Source organism: Phaseolus vulgaris, chromosome 1 (assembly GCF_051622355.1).
Source record: "Phaseolus vulgaris cultivar YP4 chromosome 1, ASM5162235v1, whole genome shotgun sequence".
Classification (NCBI taxonomy): Eukaryota; Viridiplantae; Streptophyta; class Magnoliopsida; order Fabales; family Fabaceae; genus Phaseolus; species Phaseolus vulgaris.
This window is the reverse complement of record NC_143498.1, coordinates 36739430-36763436: the sequence shown is the minus strand read 5'-3', so window position 1 is coordinate 36763436 and position 24007 is coordinate 36739430. Positions and strand designations below refer to the sequence as shown.

Genomic DNA, 24007 nt, shown 5'->3' with positions numbered 1-24007 from the left:
TCATTTGTTTTTGTTCTTGTCTGCTGTTCATCTTCTTCTCTTGGAAACCTTAACACTTCTATCATCCTTATAAATTAAATTCTGATATAGTGGTGAACATCCTTAAAATTGATTTTGTTTCCTTAAGATAAAATAAATCTAGTTTAAGTTAGACTTTTATCAATAGAATAATATGTTGCATTTTAATGTCTTTCTTTAGAATTATATAACCTAAAATACCTGCAATTTCTCCCTCTCTCTCTCTCTCTCTCTATATATATATATATATATATAATTGTGCCCTTAATTTTAAATATTAGGAGTAGTGGGAACAAATTTTCATCATTAGAACAAGACTTTCAAAATTTTTAACACGTGTAAACTAACATGATGCATTATTTTACAAAACTATAGAAGAACCATACAATATTATTTTTACATTAATTTAAATACAGTGTAAAATGATCACAAGTGACTATATATATGGCTCCTTTAGTTCACTCCTTAGCTCCATCTTAATTGTTTTCTTCTTTCCAAGTTCAGAATTTATATTGACTAAAATTTCTCCTACTAAAGATCTTCAGGTCTTTTCCTTAAAAACACAAGTCCATGTGTCTTTTTCTTCTATATCTATGTAACTTCACACGAAATAACATCTTCAGAAGGACTGCAGAAAAACCATAAAAAAACAAGTCCCTAGTGCCAAAGATGAAGAAAAAGAAGACCAGAATATATTAGATTTCTGACTAGATAAAGCAATGAAAATAACAAAGGTTTTGGAATAAGAAAGTTGTAGTTCATAAAACTGAATTGTGAAAAATCAACAAAACTATTTATAGTACAAATGCAAATGAAGTCAATGAATCGGCTCCTGCACTGAACATCTTTATTTTCTTCTTCTGGTTGTTATTTAACTTCTTTCTTTGTTCTAGTTTTTGGTTACAAAGATAAACAAATTAAGAATTTAAGACAATAAAGACATATGTGATTTACTCAATGAGGTATATACAAAAAGAAAAAGGCCATACTGCTATAAAGTTAAAGCATTTAAACACGATCCAACCTCGAAACACAAAATTTGAAATGGTGGCCAATGCATTGCTGAGTCTTTTGGTATAAACAAAACTAGAAAGAAATAGACTGAAGGTAAACTTCTCTTATTTACCTTTGACAGAAAACTAAACTTGGAAGGAATCAAGCACGGCCTTTAGAGTCTCCTCAGAAGTTTGCCACTGCTTGTCACTGGCACTAACCACAAACAGAACGACAGTGTTTCCCTTTGCTGTTGCTTTTGCAAGATTGTGTGTGCCAGTGAGAGCATATGGAGTTTCAAGCACATATTTGTAGTACTGCAGATACCATTCAGAATGTTAGTCACTAATAACTGTTAATAACTAAACAATATTTAGCCAAGAACATGAAAAGAAAATATTTAAAAAGAAGCGTATGCAATGAAATCTATAGTGGTGTGAGTTTCAGTGGATAAAAAAAGTTTGGTTATGTTCTGTTTATCTTTTTTAATTGGGGGTGCACACTGCACATGGGGTTTCTTATTTAAGAACAGACATATGGATAAAACTGTAATAAGCACCTTATTGCAACACATGAATAGCTAAAATACCATGTTAATAGTAAAACGACACTAGCTAAGAATTCTGCACCCTCCAGAGTTTTAAATACTTTTGTTTTCTGTAATTTCTTATTGCTACTTGTATGATATATTTGTGTATAAACATCTTCTACATGGTCATTTTAGTGAAGCGCTTCAACTGAAACATTCTTGTTCTGTCTGCGTAGGATAGGAACTCGTCAATATCATTGATTTTGTGACAAAGTTGAAGAAAGTAAAAGACTATTAAATATTAAACTTATTGGTTGAGTACTTCATTCAGTTTCTTCATTTTCTAACATGTCTTGAGTGTTTAGACAACATAGGCATGGAAAGAAATGTACCGTCTGATCACCAAGCTTTTCAACTGAAGTCTCAAGGAGTTCTTCTGGATCCAGTGTATTTCCAGTGACAAATGGCCCAAGAGAAGCAATCAGTTTTTCTGGGCTACCAATGTCCTCAATTGTTGCATTCGGTTTGTTTGTAAGGCGTATCAAAGGCGAAGCCACTACCTGAACCTTTCCCTGTTTTTCATCTTCAAACTTAACCTCCACCCAGGGCTCTGCACATTTTGGCTGACAGTAATTTCCAGATAATATGTTTGCTACACGAGCCTGTTTCCAAGTTGGGGGGAGGATAAACTTGTATGGCTGCACATTTCCTGCAAAGAACTAAATCTAGACTATCAACTGCATAGAACAACAGTAGGCATGATCAAATGCCTGAGATATGGTTTGTCTCTCAAATATGCATATATAAAATTAATCAGAAGGCACTGACTTAATAAACATTTACAAAAAAGGGTTCTTAGTAGAACTGTAGATGCATGAGTGGCAATTTGTTACTACTTTGGTCTGAAAGGATTTATCCAAACAAACTTAGTACTTTGAGGGACTGGTAGAAATTTGATACTTTTGAGAACCATTCTGTACAGACCCACACCTCTTTTTTGGTGCTAAAAAAATGTGGTAGAACATGGAGGCACTCCAATAGCAAGACACCAATGACATGTTATACCTACCTGCAGAAGCCTACCCGGATGCTTACAAAACAAGAATAAACCATAAGCACTTTTACCCGGATGTAGCTACTCAACTAGTTCCTGGAATGTACAATGGTCTTACTGAGGAGGGTTTCTAAGCAAGTAGGAATTTAACAGTATCAAGAGGGATCAAACACGCATTCATGGGGAGGAGGAGAGTACACATAGTAACAAAATTGTAGATTAACCCTAGAGTTAAACTACAAAATTGAATTATACCTAGATGCCAATAACAATAATGAGACCTTTTGAGAGTCACAAGACTCCAAAATTACAGCTATAATCTTCTAAATATTCAACTGAGAGGCATTCCATTAGATCAAATAAGAGACTCGGAGGTGCAATTATCAATTAACGCGCCAAATTGTTTGCATAAGAGGCATCAAAATCATAGTTTCCTCAGCAAATAAAATTATTCAGGTTCTTGGAACATCATTATCATAATCACCAATTATCTTAGTACATAAAGCAACACAATGTGATGCTCAAATACATAACCATGCAATCACTATCTACTCTAACACTCTCTCCAGCCACATACTTCAACAATTCAACTTAGTCTGTAGTGTAAAATTCATGTACCTGCTCGAAGGGCGGGAGTGTCCTTGGGAGATGCCGTGAAGAGAACGAAAGATGGGTCAGAGGGTGAGGGCGGGAGGAAGGATCCAACCTCAACTTCTCTAGCATGAGAAGGGGGTGGCTCTCTCAGCACAAGAGGAAGAAGAGGCATCAAAGCAAGACCCTTCAAGAATTCCCTTCTGGGTGTGTGCTGGGAGGAAACATACTCAGAAGTTGAGGCTCTGAAAGCATGAAAAGTTGAGACCTTGGAAGATGAAGATGAAGATGAAGATGAGAGTGTGAGTGGGAATATGGAAGTGAATGGAAAGGTTGCCATTTCTGATTGGGGGGGGGGCTTAATGTTAGTGAAATGTGTGTATGAAGGGACAATATTAAGGTTGATGTTAGAATCTGACTCACCGTGTCTCGTGTCTCTTATCCGTTGTGGACACACCAGGATCACACTTCATACTCCTCCTCTATGGGAACAACTAATAAGGTTAAGTTTCAAGTTGTTCTTCAGTATAATTACTATAAAATGAATTTAATATTTTATTTTTCATTTTTCAAAAACATTTTGTTATTTATTTATGTGTTTATTTGAATTTTATTTATATCATTGTTTTACGTTAAAAAGGATTAAATATTTAATATCATTGGTTTTTTTAAATTATTGCTCACAAGGTCAATTATAAATAATTTTACCTATATTTTTTTTAAATAATAATTTTATTATGCTGCACAGATATTTATATATAAACCATTATAATAACAGATTGTAAAAAAATTTGTAAATACTAGTACTGCTAGTAATGCTAGTAATACTAGTAATACTAGTACTGCTAGTAATCCTAGTAATTACTAGTAATCCTAGTAATTACTAGTAATACTAGTAATTACTAGTACTGCTAGTAATACTAGTACTGCTAGTAATACTAGTACTGCTAAATACTGTAATACTAATATTGCTAGTAATTCTAGTACTAGTACTGCTAGTAATACAAGTACTGCTAGTAATATTAATACTGCTAGTAATACTAGTACTGCTAGTAATACTAGTACTGCTAGTAATACTAGTACTGCTAGTAATACTAGTACTGCTAGTAATACTAGTACTGCTAGTAATACTAGTACTGCTAGTACTGCTAGTAATACTAGTACTGCTAGTAATACTAGTACTGATAGTAATACTGGTACTGCTAGTAATACTGGTACAGCTAGTAATACTGGTACTGCTAGTAATACTGGTAATACTAGTGCTGCTGGTAATAATAGTGCTGCTAGTAATACTAGTACTGCTAGCTAGTAAGACTAGTATTGCTAGTAATACTAGTACTGCTAGTAAGACTAGTACTGCTAGTAAGACTAGTACTGCTAGTAAGACTAGTACTGCTAGTAATACTAGTACTGCTAGTAACACTAGTACTGCTCGTATTACTAGTAATGCTAGTAATACTGGTAATGCTAGTAATATTATTACTGCTAGTATTAGTAATACTAGTATTGCTAGTATTAGTAATATTAGTATTGCTAGTAATACTAATACTGCTTGTAATACTAGTTGTGCTAGTAATACTAGTACTGTTAGTAATACTAGTACTGCTAGTAATACTAGTACTGCTTGTAATACTAGTACTGCTAGTAATATTATTTGTGTTAGTAATACTAATACTGCTAGTAATACTAGCACTGCTAGAAATACTAGTACTGTTAGTAATGTTGAAGATGGTTGATGCCCCTTCAAGACATGTGTTTGGTGAAGGCATTTGTGTAAATTTCATTTGTATTTACATTTGCTTTAAAAATGTATTAGGTATAGTTTAGAGGTTGTTTAGAGTAGGCTTTTTGCTAGGTAACTCACCTCTTAACCCCATACCATGTGATAAGAGCAAGCACAAGTTTTCTGAAACTATTTTTCACATGTTTTGCAAAAATATCCTTACTGCATAAAAAATGAATCTGTTATTTTCTAAATGAATAGATTTTTTTCTTAAGTTGATGCTTTGATAAAGTGTTTGTGAAAATCATGGTTTGTGCATCAAGTACTTTAACTAAATTTTCAATCTATCAAAACGACTGTGTTTTATTTGTTAAGAAGTTTCTGTTATTGTTTTGAAAATAAATTTGTTCATCTGTAAATGAATGGATTATTTTTAGTCTGGTGCCAAGTTTACCTTAAAAGGCTTTTTATGTTTTTATCCTTGCACCAGTGTGTTTGACTAAGTCTCCTTCACATAACAGATTCTTTAACTACTTTTGAAAATAATTCTGTTCTTTTTATTTTTTATCTGTTCTTTTTATAACAGCTTTAACTTTTTTTTTGAAAATCTGTTATAAGTTGTTTTTCTATAAAAAGAGAGCTTGTTTCTGCGTTTAAAGAGTGATCGTACAATTGAGAAAACAAGTTTTACAATAGAGAACTAAGGATTTTCAGAGAATTAGCATGTGTTCTTGAAAGATTTTCCACATCACAAAGTGTGCTTGTTCTTGGTTGGTTCTAAAGCTTGGTTAGAGGTATTGCTACTGTGTGAGCAATCTGTTCTACTGGTCTAAGGCAGATTTCTGCATTCTCTATCAGGTGTATTCGTTTCACATTTCAATTTCTTGTAAAGTGTGGTTGTAAACTCTTCTTGATAGTGTTTCTTGAAGAGTGTGTGTGCTGGAATAGTGTTTTTCAGCAAGTGTGTCAAGGTTCTTGTAGGGTTCAAGAACAGTGGTTGTGTAAGTGTGTTTGTTACGTTTGTTTAGTGGATTTCACCTTCGATTAGGTGAGACTGGATGTAGCTCATTTGAGTGAACCAGTATAACTGTTGTGTGTTCATTTCTCTTCATCCTTGCACTCGGTTTCTTGCTTATTTGTTAATCTGTCTAAAATTGAATCTGTTCAATTAAAAATAAATCTGTTCTTTCTGGGCTTGATTCATTCTGTTCTTATTTTCTAAAAAATCAGTTTGGTTCTGTTAAGAAGATATATGAACTGTTAATTACAACTGGAACAATTTGATTGTGATAGGCTACCCAATTGATTGCCAAGCTAATAATTGAACCTTTATCACTTGCTTAAAAATTAAAGGTCATTGTTTTTTGTTTTATATAATATTCTTTTAAAAGCAGTGTGTGTATAGCTTGCAAATCAATCTGCATAAGTTCAAGAATTACTTTACTGTTATAAACGCTTTAATACATAAACAGTGTAAAAATAAATTTGTTCATTGCTAAATAAATCGATTTATTTTATGTGTACTGTGATAAAACTTGAATCTGTGCGAAACTTTTAAAAGGTCAATATGATATTGTAGCCAAGAACATCATAACTTCATCATTAACAATGGACGAGTTCTTCAGAATATCTCAATGCAGTTCAGCTAAGGAGATGTGGGAGGTCTTGGAAGTTACTCATGAAGGTACTGAAGATGTGAAAAGATCAAGAAAACATTCTCTCATTCAAGAATATGAATTGTTTAGAATGCAACCCGAGGAGAACATTGCTGATGTGCATAAAAGGTTCACTCATATTGTGAATTATCATACTGGATTGGGAAAATAATTTGACAGAGAGGAACTCAACATAAAAGTGTTGAAGTGCCTCGATAGAAGCTGGCAACCCAAGGTGACTGCCATATCAGAAAGTCGTGATCTGTCAAAGTTGTCAACTGCTGCACTCTTTGGGAAATTAATGGAACATGAGATGGAGCTCAAAAGACTCAAAGAGCAAGAAACAGTGGAAAAAAAACCCCAAGGGACTTGCACTGAATTTATGCTCTGTTTTTACTCTGATTTTATGCTCTGAATTTCTGTTTTTGTTTCTGTGCTAACCAAATATTAGAAGTTCTATGCTTTGCTTAAAACTGTAACTTGCAAGAACTGCTTCAGATTCAATCAGGTATAACACAAGCATCAGAGATTTGTCTTCATCAAATAGGGGGAGATTGTTGAACCAAGTTGTGTTCAAGCTTTGAAGAATCCAAACCCTTTGAAGGATGGTAAAGGATAGGCTGTGCTTGCTGTTGCTAAGTTGTCTTAGTTAGGATCTGGGGTAGATTTACTATGTAATCCACTCTTGATTGAATCCAAAGCATAAGCACTCTCAATCCTTTTAAAAGAAAAGTGTTTTTCAAACTAAGTGAAAAACAACCGATTGTTTTGTCGAAACAACCGATTGTTTTATACTTAGGTGTTTTTAGAAAAGGTTGAAAACTGTTTTTCAAATGGTTGAGCTGTCAAAACCAAAACAACCGATTGATTCGTGGAAACAACCGATTGTTTGTTTTGGTACCATAACAGAAAAACTGTTTTGTGCTTTGACTAAACATTAAATGTTTTTCTAACTGATTACGCTCCAGTTTTTAATGCTTTGACCAATCTTTAAATGCAATTAATAGTTTGTTAAGATTTGATAACAAACATCTTTGATATATACAGTAAAACAAATTTGGGTTTTAACAAGAACTGATTTTGAGTTTTGAAAGAGTTGAGATTGCTAAGTGATTGAGATTTGATCAAAGTGTGTGAGATAGGATTTTCTCTTGTATTGATTTCAGATTTGTTCTGTAACAAGTGTAATCCTTGTATCTGTTGAAAGAAACCTTGTGTGTTTGCTGAGAAGTGTTGTGTGTTCTTGAGGGGATCAAGATCAACATTCTTAGTGTTGGTGTGTTGATCAAAGGAAGTGTGTGTCTTGAAGGGTTCAAGGTCACTTCTTTGATTGTGGTGTAAGTGATCTAGGTTTGATTGCTTCGTGGAATTCCTCAGTGGTTTCTGAGAAGACTGGATGTAGCTCTGGCTTTAGAGTGAACCAGTATAAACATCTGTGTGCATTCTCTCTATCCTTAATCTCTTTAAATTCAGTTTTAATATTTGCAAACTGGTATAAACAACCGATTGTTTCTGCGAAACAACCGATTGCTTTTCTGGTGCTGTGCTTTTTGCTTTGTGTTTTGGCAAACTGATTTCTTTATCAAGTTATTCTTGAAGTAATTTCATTCTTGGCTTAAAATTTTGCGAAAACCCTCTTTAAACAATTGACCCCCCTCTAGTTTAAAACCATACATTCTAACAATTGGCATCAAGAGCTTGGTTCTTGAAAAATATTCAAGTGAATCCTAAAACTGTTTTTTTAAATCAACAGACCACCTCTGTTTTGTGGTTTGAACTACCAATTTTGGAAAGTAAGATTGAAAATCTTTGTGGAATCACTTGACAAAGATGTTTGGGATGCAATTGAAAATGGCCCCTTTGTTCCAAAACTTGAAAAAGATGGATCTTCCATTGAAAAGCCTTAGTCTCAATGGACTGATTCTGAAAGCAAGAAGGCCAAATTTGATTGCATTGCTAAAAACATAATAACCTCTGCTTTGAATTCAGATGAGTTTTTCAGGGTCTCCCAATGCAAAACCTCAAAAGAAATGTGGGACACCTTGGAGGTAACTCATGAAGGTACAAATGAGGTCAAGAGAGCTAGGAAGGATACTCTAATTCAAGAGTATGAGATGTTCAGAATGCTCAAGGGTGAAACAATTGCTGAAGTGCAGAAAAGATTCACGCACATCATCAATCATCTCATGAGCCTTGACAAGACCTTTGAAAAGGAAGAGCTAAACATCAAGATTTTGAAATGTCTTGATAGATCTTGGCAACCTAAGGTAACTGCAATATCTGAATCTAAAGATCTAACATCTTTGAGTATGGCTTCTTTGTTTGGAAAGCTTAGGGAACATGAGTTAGAGATGAATCGACTCAATGTTCAAGAAAGCAAAGACAAGCACGTAAGGAGCATAGCCTTAAAAGCTTCCAAGCACAAAGGCAAACAAGAATCCAACGATGATAGTGATGAGGAAAACCGTAGCTTGCTGTCAAGAAAGTTTAGCAAATTCTTGAAGAGGAACCACAACAAGGACAACATCAAAGATAGGTATGGAAACAAGAAATCCAATGATTTTAATTCCAATAACTACACTTGTTTTGGTTGTGGTGAGCAAGGTCACATAAAGGCAATTTGTCCAAACAAAAGCAAGGAGAAAAATCCTAGCTACAAGGAAAAGAAGGGCAAGACAAAGAGAGCCTGCATAGCTTGGGATGAGTATGAAGTATCATCATCAAGCTCCTCATCAAGTGAAGATGAGAAGGCAAACATCTGTTTGACTGCTGAAGATGATAATGAATCTTGCAGCTCAAGTGAAGTAAGTTCTTGTGCTTCTTTAAATGACAAAATTATAGTGAATTGCTTGAAGCTTTTCAAGAAACTCATGATGAAGCTAACCGATTGGTGCTTTCAAACAACCGATTGAAAGAACTTAACAGCTGGCTGGAAAAGAGAGTGAAAGCACTTGAAGATGAGGTTGAAAAATCTAAAAAGGATTTCAAAAATCTGGAAAATCATTTAAAAAATTCTTCTTGGAAGTGTGATACTCTCATTTGCAAAAATTGTGAAAATCTTGAGAAAAAGGTGCATTATCTTGTTAATACTGTGGACAAACTTTCAAAAGGGAAATCTAACTTTGAGAATGTCTTGGCATCTCAAAGCTGTGTTTTTGGAAAGGCTGGTTTAGGCTTTAATCCACAAAACAAACAAGATAAGTTTTCAATTTTTTTTAAGAAAGCCAGTAAAACAACCGACTGTTAAGTCGAAACAACCGGTTGTTACATGCTTTTATTGCATGAAGAAAGGACACTCTGTTAGATTCTGCAAAATAAGAAAATATTATGTTCCCAGGGGCTTCATGAAGTGGATTCCTAAAGGATGTGAGGTTCCAAACGAGAAAAAGAAATCAATTGGACCCACATTTGTGAAGGGGCCAAATCTTGTTGCTTGATCTCATGCTTGTGCAGGAATTCTAAAGAAGTGTGAAGGACTGAGTCATCTGATCAAGTTCTTGGAAGAAAAAGTCCAACATTAAAGCTGAATCAATGTTCTGCATCTGTCCAAAGGCCCTCAACAGTTAAAAGAGGCTTCTTGATCACAAAGCACATGGCTCATTAAAAGAACAACATAAAGGATAAGACCTTCCTTTTCTTTGTTTTAATTTCTGTTTTTAAGTTCTTTTTCATGTTAAACAACTTCTTTAAAAATGTTTAATTTCATCTGCTTTGAAATCCTCCTGCTTATAGTTAAAATTCAAAATCAGTTTTAACTGCTGCAGAAAAACAACCGATTGTTTTGTGTCTGACAGCACTGTGATAAAATGAATTTAATTTCTTTTTGAATTTCTGGCTGTTGTAGATCACATTTATAAAAGATTCCTTGGTCAATGAAGTTGTGTTGAAAGCTGATCACACTCAGAAAGAAGTTACAACAGACATAAAGGAATATATTCCAAAATCTTGGAAATTAAAAAGCTTTTATGACTAGTCAAATATCACATGTGATGACCATGTGATTTTCTGCTTTTTCTGACGTTTTCAGTGCAGGGCTTGGTCAAGTCGTCTCTCTCTGAAAGTCTGGTACCCATTCATGTCATTGAATGCCTTTTGATTCCATAATTGCTATAAAATCTGTTGCAGCTGATCTCTTCCACAAGAATAACCAATTGCTACATCTCTTGCAACATCTCTTGCAAAACTTGAGTGAGCATTTCTCTGTTTTCTTCTCTGCCATCATGGAATCAACTCCTCCCACCTCAAAGAGAGTTAAAACCAGAGCAATAAGGTCTGGAGGAAGGCTAGAAGGATGGTTTTCTGGTGATAATGATCTTATTGAGAGATATAGGTTTGAGACTAACACCAAAGTGATAAACAACCCCAAGGTTGTGTGCTTTGATTGGCTGAAAAGCCAAAAGCTGGATAATGTAAAGAGGCTGCTCAAAGATCAATCTCTCAGAAAGTTCTTGGAGATGAAGGGGAACATCTACCCAGATTTGATTAGGGTGTTATACACAAATCTCAAGTTTGAGGGAAACAATCTTGTCTTTCATGTGAACGGTGTAGATATGGAGATCACCCATGATGTGTGGACTGTAGTGGCGGGTCTAAAGTATTCTGGTCCCATAATCAACAAAGGAAACCTTGGAGTAGTGGAGGATTTCAACAAAGTCCAATACTACAAGAGCTGCTTGAAGAACCAAAATGCTCAAGTTAAGACTTGTTCGGTTGGTGGCTTAAGGCTTGATGAAAGGTTGTTAGCCCTCATTGTGACTTGGATTTTAACTCCAAGGGGAAGCAATCATTTTATTCTTACAGAGGGACATCTGGTGTACATCTTCTGCATTATGAAGAAGATAAGAATAAATTAGATCCACATCATCAAAGAGCACATGCAAAAGGCAATTAGCTTAAGTGATTATCACTATCCATATGTTGTTTTGATTTCTAAATTTTTGTTGTATTTTGAAGTGAATCTGGAAGGTGAGTCATCTGAGTTGGTTAAGTCAACTCAAGAGATGAACAATGGCTCTCTTAGCAAGATGGGATTCACCAAAATATGTGGCAAATGGGTGAGCAAAGATGGTGACCATGGTGCCTCATCAAGTGTTGCTGCTGATCTTGATGAAGAAGAGCATGTTGCTGATATGGAGTTTCAACATGAAGATAATCCTGAAACAAATCAAAATGCTGGACCTAGTTATGGAAATCAAGAAGAAGGAATGCCAACCATGTCTTCCTTTGAGAGATACATGGTCAATAGGCTTGATGGATTTGCGGAGAATCAAAGAAATCTCCATGATCTGTGTACAAGCAACTTCCAGAGCATTGATAACAGGTTCAACAACATGGATGCACGCTTCATGACCTTAGATGAACAAATTGAGACAGTTTAGAACCAGATCTTTGATCTTCAATACGTTGATGATGAGTGAAGAGGAAAAACAACAGGTTGATGTATCGAAACAACCGATTGTTTTTTATGGTTGTATCAGTTTTTCTTGTTTTCTGTTTCTGTTTTTAAATTTGATGTATTAATAACAATTATCTGTTTCATCTCTTCTTTTTGTCTATCTGTGAAGACAAATAGGGGGAGATTTATGCTGTGTTTTGGTTTTAGTTAAAACTGTTTGTATGAGTGAAACCTTATAGGTTTTTGCTCTTATATTGTTTCTGTTTTTACTCTGATTTTATGCTCTGAATTTCTGTTTTTGTTTCTGTGCTAACCAAATATTAGAAGTTCTATGCTTTGCTTAAAACTGTAACTTGCAGGAACTGCTTCAGATTCAATCAGGTATAACACAAGCATCAGAGATTTGTCTTCATCAAATAGGGGGAGATTGTTGAACCAAGTTGTGTTCAAGCTTTGAAGAATCCAAACCCTTTGAAGGATGGTAAAGGCTAGGCTGTTCTTGCTGTTGCTAAGCTGTCTTAGTTAGGATATGGGGTAGATTTACTATGTAATCCACTCTTGATTGAATCCAAAGCATAAACACTCTCAATCCTTTTAAAAGAAAAGTGTTTTTCAAACTAAGTGAAAAATAACCGATTGTTTTGTCGAAACAACCGATTGTTTTATACTTAGGTGTTTTTAGAAAAGGTTGAAAACTGTTTTTCAAATGGTTGAGCTGTCAAAACCAAAACAACCGATTGATTCGTGGAAACAACCGATTGTTTGTTTTGGTACCATAACAGAAAAACAGTTTTGTGCTTTGACTAAGCATTAAATGTTTTTCTAACTGATTACGCTCCAGTTTTTAATGCTTTGACCAATCTTTAAATGCAATTAATAGTTTGTTAAGATTTGATAACAAACATCTTTGATATATACAGTAAAACAGATTTGGGTTTTAACAAGAACTGATTTTGAGTTTTGAAAGAGTTGAGATTGCTAAGTGATTGAGATTTGATCAAAGTGTGTGAGATAGGATTTTCTCTTGTATTGATTTCAGATTTGTTCTGTAACAAGTGTAATCCTTGTATTTGTTGAAAGAAACCTTGTGTGTTTGCTGAGAAGTGTTGTGTGTTCTTGAGGGGATCAAGATCAGCATTCTTAGTGTTGGTGTGTTGATCAAAGGAAGTGTGTGCCTTGAAGGGTTCAAGGTCACTTCTTTGATTGTGGTGTAAGTGATCTAGGTTTGATTGCTTAGTGGAATTCCTCAGTGGTTTCTGAGAAGACTGGATGTAGCTCTGGGTTTAGAGTGAACCAGTATAAACATCTGTGTGCATTCTCTCTATCCTTAATCTCTTTAAATTCAGTTTTAATATTTGCAAACTGGTATAAACAACCGATTGTTTTTCTGGTGCTGTGCTTTTTGCTTTGTGTTTTGGCGAACTGATTTCTTTATCAAGTTATTCTTGAAGTAATTTCATTCTTGGCTTAAAAGTTTGCGAAAACCCTCTTTAAACCATTCACCCCCCCTCTAGTTTAAAACCATACATTCCTACAAGAACAACCAATTTGCACCGATTAAAATTGAATATAAGTGCAGCAAATGGAAGAGGACATCATAAGGAAGATATTGCACCAATTGAAAGTGAAAACAAACAAGTAGAACAAAAATGGGTAATTTGGAATGAAGGGAAAATGGATGAAGAAAATGAAATGAAATAGGGAACTTATGCGGTTGGAGTTCTTGGAGATGAACACGCCACTTGAAGGATGTAAGGCTCCAAGATGAGTGTAGATGCCGCCACTTGAGGTTCCAAGATGCACTCAAGATGAGACTAGAAGAAGAGAAAACACAAGTCTCTCAATCACTCACCAATTTGGGAGAATTTTTGTACTTAAAATATTAAATCTGTATTTGAAGGACTCAAGCCCTCCTTTTATAGGAGAAGGACCGGTCAAGAGTTTACAAGAAGCTTACAAAGGAAGCTATCCAAGGTTGCCTTGCAACTCTTCCACTTCTAGCACCTTAAGTGGAGAATGAAGGGATACCTTTCTAGACTATTCCTAAAGCTAATATCTAAAGATGCTTTACACAAGAGGTATCTTTAGGTTTCCCTCTTAGTACCTACCTAAACACTATTCTATATTATTTACAAATTTATACAAAAGAAACTATAAAGAGAGATATTAATTGAAGCCCATTCTTGAAAGCTTGTAGTCTTCTTTTGGCTTTAGGCTTGGTCCTCTCTTTATTTTAATTCTTCTTTAATTTTTTAGAAGACTAGAAGGAAGAACTTCAAATGTTTCGGTGAATGACCTCTTCTTCCATTAGTAAAATTCTCTCTTATTTGATCTCTATCATGCTCCTCGAGTTGGAGAGAATTCGACCACGAATTCTGAATCCCTGCACATAACAAAGTCAGTTTACTTTTACAATTAACAGTTGAATAAGAAAAAGGCAAACATGACTTAGAATTTGTAAGCAGTGGGAGTTAAGAAAAGGAGGTCCTATAAACAGACCAAGTTGGAAAAAATTGTTTGGGAATGATGATTTTTTTTGGAAAAAGTCCTCTTAAATGGTGAAAACCATTAGGAGGTATGAAAAAATCATCCCTAACATTCTTTAACCAAGTTGGTGTTGAAATAGGAACCTTGGGTAATGAAAAAGATAAAGAAGAAGAATACCTTTGAGGTTCAACTTGAGGCATAGCACAAGTCAACATGATTGATTTAGTGGATAAAGTGGTGTGACTCGGTTTAGTACTTACTTCTTTTGCTTTCTCATTTTCTCTTTTAGTTTTCATTTTTATTTGGTCCTCATGAACCTCTTTGGGAGAGAGGGGAAGGAAAAAGACATTGTATTGGATAGGCCATCATGTAAAACATGTCTATCATATTGCCAAGGCCTTCCTAAAAGAAGATGAGTTGCTTCCATGGGCACAACATCATATAAAACCTCATCTTTATACTTTCCTATTGCAAAGTTAATGAGGACTTGTTTGTTAACCATGATTTCACCTTCGGTACTTAACCATTGCCATTTATAAGGCTTGGTATGAGAGATAGTGGGTAAGGCTAACTTCTCCACAACTCTTGTACTAGCCACATTAGTGCAACTACCCCCATCAATAATCAAGGAACATGACTTGTTGTTGATAAGACAACGGGTGTGAAAAATATTTTCTCTTCGGGTATCATCCAAAGATTTTGGAATTGTTCCCAACATTTGGCTTATCGTCAATAAGTCACCTTCACAAGGACTTTCGCTCTCAAACTCATTTGATGGCTTAGAAGGTGAAGAATGCCTAGATGAATTGGAATCATGCTCACTAACTACTACCCCATTCTGCACAAACATATTCCTTTTAGAAGGGAAATTAGAAGCTATGTGACCATATCCCAAACATTTAAAACATTTCTTACTAGATGAGTAGAAGTAGAAGGCTTAGACTCTTTAGGTTTGAAAGAAGAATCTTTAGAAGGAAGGTTTGAAAAAGTGTTTTTGTTTTTCCAAGAATTGTTGTAGTAGCCATCATTGGGAGAGGTTTTAAAAGCATTTTTCTTTGCAAGTTGGGATTCAACCTTCATTGGAAGGTGAACCAAAGATCCCAAAGATGAATATTCTTGAAGTTCAACAATATCTTGAATATCCCTTCTTAGACCACTCAAAAACCTAGCTATCATAGCTTCTTCACTCTCTTTCATGTTTACTTTAAGTAAAAGCATTTCTAACTCCTTAAAATAAGCATCCACAGTTAGCGTGCCTTGTTGAAACCGTTGGAGCTTCAACATTAGGTCTTTCCGAAAGTGTGGTGGCACGAATCTAAGGAGCATACACTCTATCAAATTGTTCCAAGAGACCACGAGAGGTCTCTTGTTATAGCAAATGTCCTTTACAATACCATGCCACCATTTCATGGCATAATCTATGAATTCTAATGAGGCTATTTTCACCTTTTGGTCCTCATCAACCTCATAGGCTTTAAAAATTTGTTCACATTTAGCCTCCCACTCTAAATATAAATTAGGTCACTATCAGCACTAAAGCTAGGTACTTTTACAAAAGAAAATTGAGGCTTTGCTTCTTGGTGATGTCCTTGTTAACAGTGGTGGCTTTCTCCATGGGAATGATGATGATGCCTCCTTCTTCTATAATCCTCTCCATGGCCGTGAGCATAGGAAGAATCTTTGGAAGAATGCCGAGAAGAATGATGTTTGCCATGAATGGAATGTGAAGATCTTTCTTGCTTCAATTCAACTTTTGCTAATCTTTCTTTCAATCTTTTCATAGCTTCATCTTTGAGAGCAAGGGCTTGTTTTGCTTCTTTTAACTCATTAAGAACATAAGCCTTATGAGTAGAATGGGGCTTGGAAGATTCAACACTTGAATATGTATCCATTAGGAAAGGAAAACAGCAAACACAAAAGCAACCAATTTTAAGAAAACAAGGTTAGCAAAAAGAACAATTATAAGAATGTGCTGAAAAGTAAAAATCACTCAAGTCACTCCAAGAAAGAATACTTCCCTCAACCAATCTGCTCTTGAGGCCTTAGTAACCTCAAATGAAATATGTCAAAGCAAAAGCACTCTATCTCAAAGCCAAAGCACCACAAAACTTAAAGAACAACAAAAGACAAACAAGAAAAGGTGTAAACAAGAAAGGCTATAGCAAAAGGAATACAAGAGATATGACAAACACAAAGAATAGTGAATAAAAGACAAGCAAGAAAATAAGGTACTCAATTAAAGGATGGCACACAAAAGAAACCTAGAGAAAAACACTAGAATAGATGAAGAAAACAAAAAACAGAACTACTGGAAAATATTTTTGTGGAAACTGTGCGTGACTTCACAGATTTATCTGGAATTGTATAAAGCGAACTGGATTATGAAATTGTAACCAAAGAAATTTCAAGATCTTATCTCAACAATGGCACTGGAATTACACAAAAACAGTAAACCAATTAATTGTGATAAATTTTCCAAAATCACTGCCAGATTACCGTATATTTTTCGGCAGAGTTACACACTGATCATATTTCATTTATCATTTTTTTTGTACTTGGAATTTTGATGTACTTCTTTTTTCTACCTTTTTATAACACCTTGAAGAACTCAAATACAGAATTTCAGAAATTTAAAGTAAGCAAATAAATTGCAATAAATCGGAACAGTCAGCACGTTTTCAAGAAAACAGAGGAAACCTAACAGGAATGAAAAACAGAATTAAGAACTTGCAAAGACATAATAGAAGTGATGTTTAAGAACTTGTATAGGTCTATTACACAAGTATGAAATCAATACTAAAAAGAAAATGCACCAAAGGATCAAGAAACAAACACATAAAACTGTACTTAACACAAAATCAAGAAACAAAAATTACAACAAAAGGACCACAAAGAATTGATAACATTTTTGGAGAAACATGACTTTGACAAAACTTATAAGGATTCAAAAATCAAAATGACACAAACACAATGTAATAACAAAAAGAAAACAGAAAGAAATACCCAAATTAAACCTAAAACAGAAAGGTAACAACAAGAATGTAAAGTTCTTGAACTAATAGTGCCAAAACAACTCAAACACAAACAAGAACAAACCTAAGACTCATGATACCACATGATATGATTCCAATAACATGATAGAGATATTTCAAGGACATGTTATGGATTCAACTTGAGTTGGAATATGATTAGGCACTTTTCTAGAATTGGATCAATGTTCTTATCATTCAAGAACTCACCAAATCATAAGCAACCAAGCCAAACTCATATAGAAACCCATTTTGAACAACAAACCCATGGATAGAAACTCAAGAACACAACATATAGCAATTATACCCATGGAGGACGTGACAAAAACAGCAAGAACAACCAATTTGCACCGATTAAAATTGAATATAAGTGCAGCAAATGAAAGAGGACATCATAAGGAAGAGATTGCATCGATTGAAAGTGAAAACAAACAAGTAGAACAAAAATGGGTAATTTGGAATGAAGGGAAAATGGATGAAAAAGATGAAATGAAATAGGGAACTTCTGCGGTTGGAGTTCTTGGAAATGAACACGCCACTTGAAGGATGTGAGGCTCCAAGATGAGTGTAGATGCCGCCACTTGAGGTTCCAAGATGCACTCAAGATGAGACTAGAAGAAGAGAAGACACAAGTCTCTCAATTACTCACCAATTTGGGAGAATTTCTGTACTCAAAATGTCAAATCTGTATTTGAAGGACTCAAGCCCTCCTTTTATAGGAGAAGGACCGGTCAAGAGTTTACAAGAAGCTTACAAAGGAAGCTATCCAAGGTTGCCTTGCAACTCTTCCACTTCTAGCGCCTAAAGTGGAGAATGAAGGGATACCTTTCTAGACTATTCCTAAAGCTAATATCTAAAGATGCTTTACACAAGAGGTATCTTTAGGTTTCCCTCTTAGCACCTACCTAAACACTATTCTATATTATTTACAAATTTATACAAAAGAAACTATAAAGAGAGATATTAATTGAAGCCCATTCTTGAAAGCTTGTAGTCTTCTTTTGGCTTTAGGCTTGGTCCTCTCTTTATTTTAATTCTTCTTTAATTTTTGAGAAGACTAGAAGGAAGAAATTCAAATGTTTGGGTGAATGACCTCTTCCTCCATTAGTAAAATCCTCTCTTATTTGATCTCTACAAATTGCATAAAGCCAAAACACATTGGGTAAGCTTTGAACTAACAAGCTTGCATGCCTCTATTAAAACCTGTGAAAACTGCAAAAAATTGGAAAAACAAGTGGAGTATTAGCTAAAAACCCTTTCCAATATCACTAAGGGAAGAGTGAATCTTGAGTCTCTCCTTGGTTCACAGGATGTTGTTTTCAACAAGAATGGTATTAGTTATAACCCTGGAAATGTAACCAATGTCAAAAAGCTTTCAAGTTTTTTTGTTCCTGCAAAATCAGGTTTCTCAGCTTTTAACAGTGGCAAAAAGGCATCTCATGTTACCTTTTTTTACTGCATGAAATCTGGTCACACCTCTAGGTCATTCATTGCTAGAAAACATCTTGTTCCTAAGAATTTAGCAAAATGGCTACCAAAGGAAAGGTTTTAATCTGTGTTGTACCCTATACTGAAAAGGGTACCATTTGTATCATCTTTGCTCTGTTTTGCAGAAAGGCAGCAAGAGAAGTCAATGGTACTTGGACAGTGGTTGTTCCAAACATATGACTGGAGATTTCACAAAAATCACTAGCTTGAAGCTCAAGGCAGAGGGTCATGTAACCTATGGAGATAATAACCATGGAAGAATTCTGGGCAAAGCACTGTTGGAACTGGAAATTCAACCACTATTGAGAATGTACTTTATGTGGAAGGACTCAAGCATAGCCTTCTCAGTATCAGCCAACTATGTGACAAAGGATACAAAGTGAACTTCAAGTCAAATGGCTGTACAATCTCAAGTGACCCCTCTGGTAAGGTGTTGTTTACTGGTAAGAGAGTGAATGACATATATCTCTTGGATATTATGGAAACTGATTCTTCAAATGAGTGTTTACTGTCTAGAAGTGATGAGTCTTGGCTGTGGCACAGGAGGTTAGCTCACATACACACTAATCACTTAAATAAATTGAAATCTAAAGATCTTGTTTCTGGTTTACCTAACATTAAATTTCAGGATAACAGGCTCTGTGATGCTTGTGTGATAGGTAAACAAATCAGATCCTCTTTCAATTCTAAGGACATTGTGTCTACTAAGAATCCATTGGATGTATTACATATGGATCTATTTGGACCCTCTAAAGTTGCTAGCTTGGCTGGAAATATGCTTTGGTTATTGTGGATGACTACTCTAGATTTACATGGACTCTTTTTCTTGCACATAAAAATGATGCTTACAATGCTTTTAAGAAATTAGCAAAGGTCTTGCAGAATGAAAATGGTTGTTGTATAAAATCAATTCGAAGTGATAATGGAGGTGAGTTTCAGAATGCTAGATTTGAGAGGTTTTGTGAGAAACATGGGATATCACATACCTTTTCAGCTCCTAGGACTCCCCAACAAAATGGTGTAGTTGAAAGGAAAAACAGATCATTAGAGGAACTAGCTAGAACTATGTTAAATGAATCTAAGCTTCCTAAGTATTTTTGGGCAGATGCAGTCTATACTGCAGCTTATGTGTTAAACAGAACCTTAATTAGACCCATTCTTAAGAAAACACCATATGAATTGTATAAGGGCAGGAAACCTAGTGTGAGTCACCTTAGAGTGTTTGGGTGTAAATGCTTTGTATTGAATAATGGCAAAGAGAATTTAGGTAAGTTTGATGCTAAATCTGATGAAGGTGTTCACATTGGTTATGCTTTGAATGGTCATGCATATAGAGTCTTCAATAAAAGATTGCTCATAGTAGAAGAATCAATGCATGTTGTATTTGATGAAGTTGATCATAGCCTATATAAAACTGCTGCAGATGACCTTGAATGTGATGAATTTAAATCTGTTTTAAATCAAAATGAATCGATTCATATTGATATTGCTGACTCACATGCTATCCAAGAACCTACTGTTTTTGCAGGTTTGCCAAAAGAATGGAAAACCCCAAGAGACCTAACCCTTGATAATGTCATTGGGAACATTGAAAAGGGAGTATCAACTAGGAAATCCCTGAATAACTTATGTGAGACAATGGCATTTGTATCTCAGGTGGAGCCCAAAAATCTGAATGAAGCCCTCAAGGACAGTAACTGGATTCTGGCCATGCAAGAAGAACTGAATCAATTTGCTCTGAATGAGGTCTGGACTCTTGTTCCTAGAATACCTGAAATGAATATCATTGGAACAAAATGGATATTCAGAAACAAGATGGATGAGCATGGGGTGATTACCAGAAATAAGGCTAGACTAGTGGCTAAAGGGTATAATCAAGAAGAAGGAATAAACTATGATGAAACATATGTACCAGTGGCTCGGCTAGAAGCTGTCAGATTGTTACTTGCCTTCTCCTGCATCAAAGGGTTCAAGCTATTTCAAATGGATGTTAAGAGTGCCTTCTTGAATGGTTATATAAATGAAGAGGTATTTGTTTCACAGCCACCAGGTTTTGAAGACCATCGGCATCCAGGACATGTGTTCAAACTAAGAAAAGCTCTCTATGGGCTTAAGCAAGCTCCTAGGCAATGGTACGAGAGACTAAAGTGATTTCCTTACCTCACAAGGCTATGACAGAGGCACATCAGATAAGACCCTGTTCATTAAGAAGAAAGGAGATGACACAATTCTAGTACAAGTCTACGTGGATGACATCATATTTGGATCAAACAATGGAGAATTGTGTGAAACTTTTTTAGAAATCATGAAGAGTGAGCTTGAAATGTCAATGATGGGTAAGTTGAACTATTTTCTAGGCTTGCAGGTCAAACAACTCAAGGAAGGTATATTCTTGAATCAAGCCAAGTATTGCAAGGATCTGCTGAGAAAATTTGAAATGGACAAGTGCAAACCAATCAGCACACCTTTCTCAACTAGTTGTCTCTTGGATCATGATAAAGCTGGAATTCCTGTTGATGAAACTAAATACAGAGGACTCATAGGATCTCTATTGTATCTCACTGCCAGCAGGCCTGACATAATGTTTGCAGTGTGCATGTGTGCTCGGTTTCAATCTGCTCCTAAAGAATCACACTTCAATGCTGCCAAAAGGATTCTGAAATATTTGCAAGGAACTAAAGAAGTTGGCTTGTGGTATCCAGGTAACATTTCATTAAGTTTGACTGGCTATTCTGATTCAGACTTTGCAGGTTGCAAAATTGATAGGAAGAGCACCAGTGGTACCTGTCATTTGTTGGGATCTATCTTGATCTCATGGCAATGCAAAAAACAGGCATGTGTTGCTCTCTCCACTGCCAAAGCAGAGTACATTGCAGCAGGGAGTTGTTGTGCTCAAACCATATGGCTAAGACAACAATTGAATGACTTTGGTATCTTACTTAACCATATACCTTTGCTGTGTGATAACACAAGTGCCATCAACTTAACCAAAAATCCTGTCATGCATTCAAGAACCAAACACATTGAAATTAGGCATCACTTTCTAAGGGAACACATATCTAATGGAACAGTGAGATTAAGTTCATTGGTACAAATTTACAGCTTGCAGATTTGTTCACAAAACCATTGGCTAAAGATAGGTTTAATTTTCTGCTCAATGAATTGGGAATTATAAATGTCAATTGTGCCTCATAGTGAAAAATATAAATTTGTTTATTTACAATTGAATGTGTTTATTTTTGGTACTGATAAGCTTTAATGACTAGGAAAGAGAAATTCTGATCTTTGACCGATTGACTGACTTAGTGGCTATTAACCATTGTACCTTTGACGGTTTTGGTCATGGTTATGTAACCGATTTGATGGTTTGGGTGCTCAATTAAGGTGTGATATGTGTGCATCGTAACCCCAAATATTTGCTGCACATTTTCAAAGATTCTCTGCACATTTTTCAGAGCATAAAATCTTTGTGCATATCCATTCATAACTGCTCCATCAACTCATTCATTTTACAATATAAATTTGTGTAAAAAATTGCTACCCACATTGGTTGCCCATACTCGTTGCTCACGATTCACAAGAGAAAAATTTGTTTCAACCATGGCTTCCTCTTCAAGACAGAAAAAGAAAAACCAGGATAGGCAAAGCACCTTTCAAGGAGTTCTAGAAAGTTGGTTTGCTAGAGATGAAGAAGGAATCAATGCCTATATTCACGAGATGAGCAGAAAATAGATCAACATACCCAAGGTGTTGGATTTCAACTAGCTGAAATATGAAAAACTGGCTGAAACAAGGTCTGCACTTAAGCATCAGAAACTGAAAAAGCTGCTGGAATGAACTGGTAATGTATATCCTGACTTGGTTAAGGTGTTTTACACAAATCTAACTCTGGATGGAAAGAATATTGTATCCGATGTGAAAGGAATCAAAATGAAGGTCACCAGTGAAGTCTGGAATTCAGTGGCTGGAATCAAATATTCTGGTCTAAAGGTTGGAAAAGGGAACACAAGTGGGATTCAGGAGTTCAACAAACTCCAATATTACAGAAGTTGTATGAGGAACCCTGCCCAGAGTATAAGCAGATTCCATGCAGGTAATCTGAACCTAACTCCACGTCTAGTTGCCTACATCATATCATGGCAGCTCATCTCTAGAGGTACAAATCATGATGTTCTACATGAAGAGGATTTAATCCTTTTATACTGCATCATGAATCTGATCAAGGTTAACTGGGTATATATCATCAATGAACATATGCTGAAATCCAAAAGATTAACTGATTATCGCTTTCCTTATGCTATACTTGTTTCAAAATTAATTGAATACTTTGGCATTGACACTTCAAATGAGCGAAATGAAACCATCAAAGCTGTAAGTGAGATTGATAACTCAACTCTCACAAAAATGGGGTTTCATAAAGTGGAGTATAGTTGGGTGTTTTTCAAAGGCAAAAATCCTCAAGAAGAACATGGAGCCTCAAATCTCAACAATGAAGATGGAGATGAGGTTGTTCCCATTGAAGATGACACTGTACAAGCTGGAGAACAGTCCTGCTATGTTATCCATCACACCTACAGACATGAGCCATCTGCTGATCATGCTGGAAGTTAGAGGATGAGTTCTCCATCTTTCGAAATCAGAGGAGATTCACCAGCCCCACAATCAATACATGAAGAAGCTGCTGAAACTCATCAAAATGCCATTGTTGCCTATCAAGCCCCAGAATACAGGGGAGAGCCTTTATCCATGTTTGACAGGCAAGTTCTGTATCACCTTGATGCATGACAGCAGAACAAAGGGCCTACTTTGAAACCACTTAGGCAAGGTTTCAACATCTGGATGATCAAATTGAAGGAGTTCAGTTGCAGTTAGCAGAGTTAATCTACAAAGATTAGGAGTATCTTGCTTTCCATGCTTTCTTTTTATCAGTTTATATTTCTGTAATGCTGAACATTTTTTAGTTATCTTTATGTTTTTATCTTTCTCTATGCTTAAATGTTGTTTGATGAATCACAAGGGGGAGAAAAATAGCTCACCATACTAGG

General features: G+C 35.4%; 1 protein-coding gene across 3 annotated transcripts; it reads right to left on the bottom strand.

Moving 5' to 3' along the window:
• Nucleotides 1–344: 344 nt before the first annotated feature.
• PPD6 (thylakoid lumenal protein (Mog1/PsbP/DUF1795-like photosystem II reaction center PsbP family protein)) lies at nucleotides 345–3651 on the bottom strand. Of its 3 annotated transcripts, none has more exons than XM_068616366.2 (4): nucleotides 3213–3651; nucleotides 1933–2249; nucleotides 1145–1328; nucleotides 345–675 (listed from the first exon to the last, which is right to left on the bottom strand). In XM_068616366.2, exons 1-3 carry the CDS (start codon nucleotides 3523–3525, stop codon nucleotides 1158–1160), a joined length of 801 nt encoding a protein of 266 aa, XP_068472467.1. In that variant the 5' UTR covers nucleotides 3526–3651; the 3' UTR covers nucleotides 345–675; nucleotides 1145–1157. The 3 variants fall into 3 exon arrangements, with proteins under 3 accessions (XP_068472467.1, XP_090158096.1, XP_068472468.1); XM_090301970.1 differs by having other exon boundaries at nucleotides 1933–2259; nucleotides 3213–3594; XM_068616367.2 differs by having other exon boundaries at nucleotides 508–646.
• Between the last annotated feature and the right edge of the window lie 20356 nt (nucleotides 3652–24007).

Coding starts and splice junctions, on each gene's coding strand:
- PPD6 (XM_068616366.2), bottom strand. CDS start 3,525: ATGGCAACCTTTCCATTCACTTCCATATTCCCACTCACACTCTCATCT. Junction 2,250..3,212: donor CACTCCCGCCCTTCGAGCAG/GTACATGAATTT, acceptor AGTTCTTTGCAG/GAAATGTGCAGCCATACAAG. Junction 1,329..1,932: donor AAAAGCTTGGTGATCAGACG/GTACATTTCTTT, acceptor TGGTATCTGCAG/TACTACAAATATGTGCTTGA.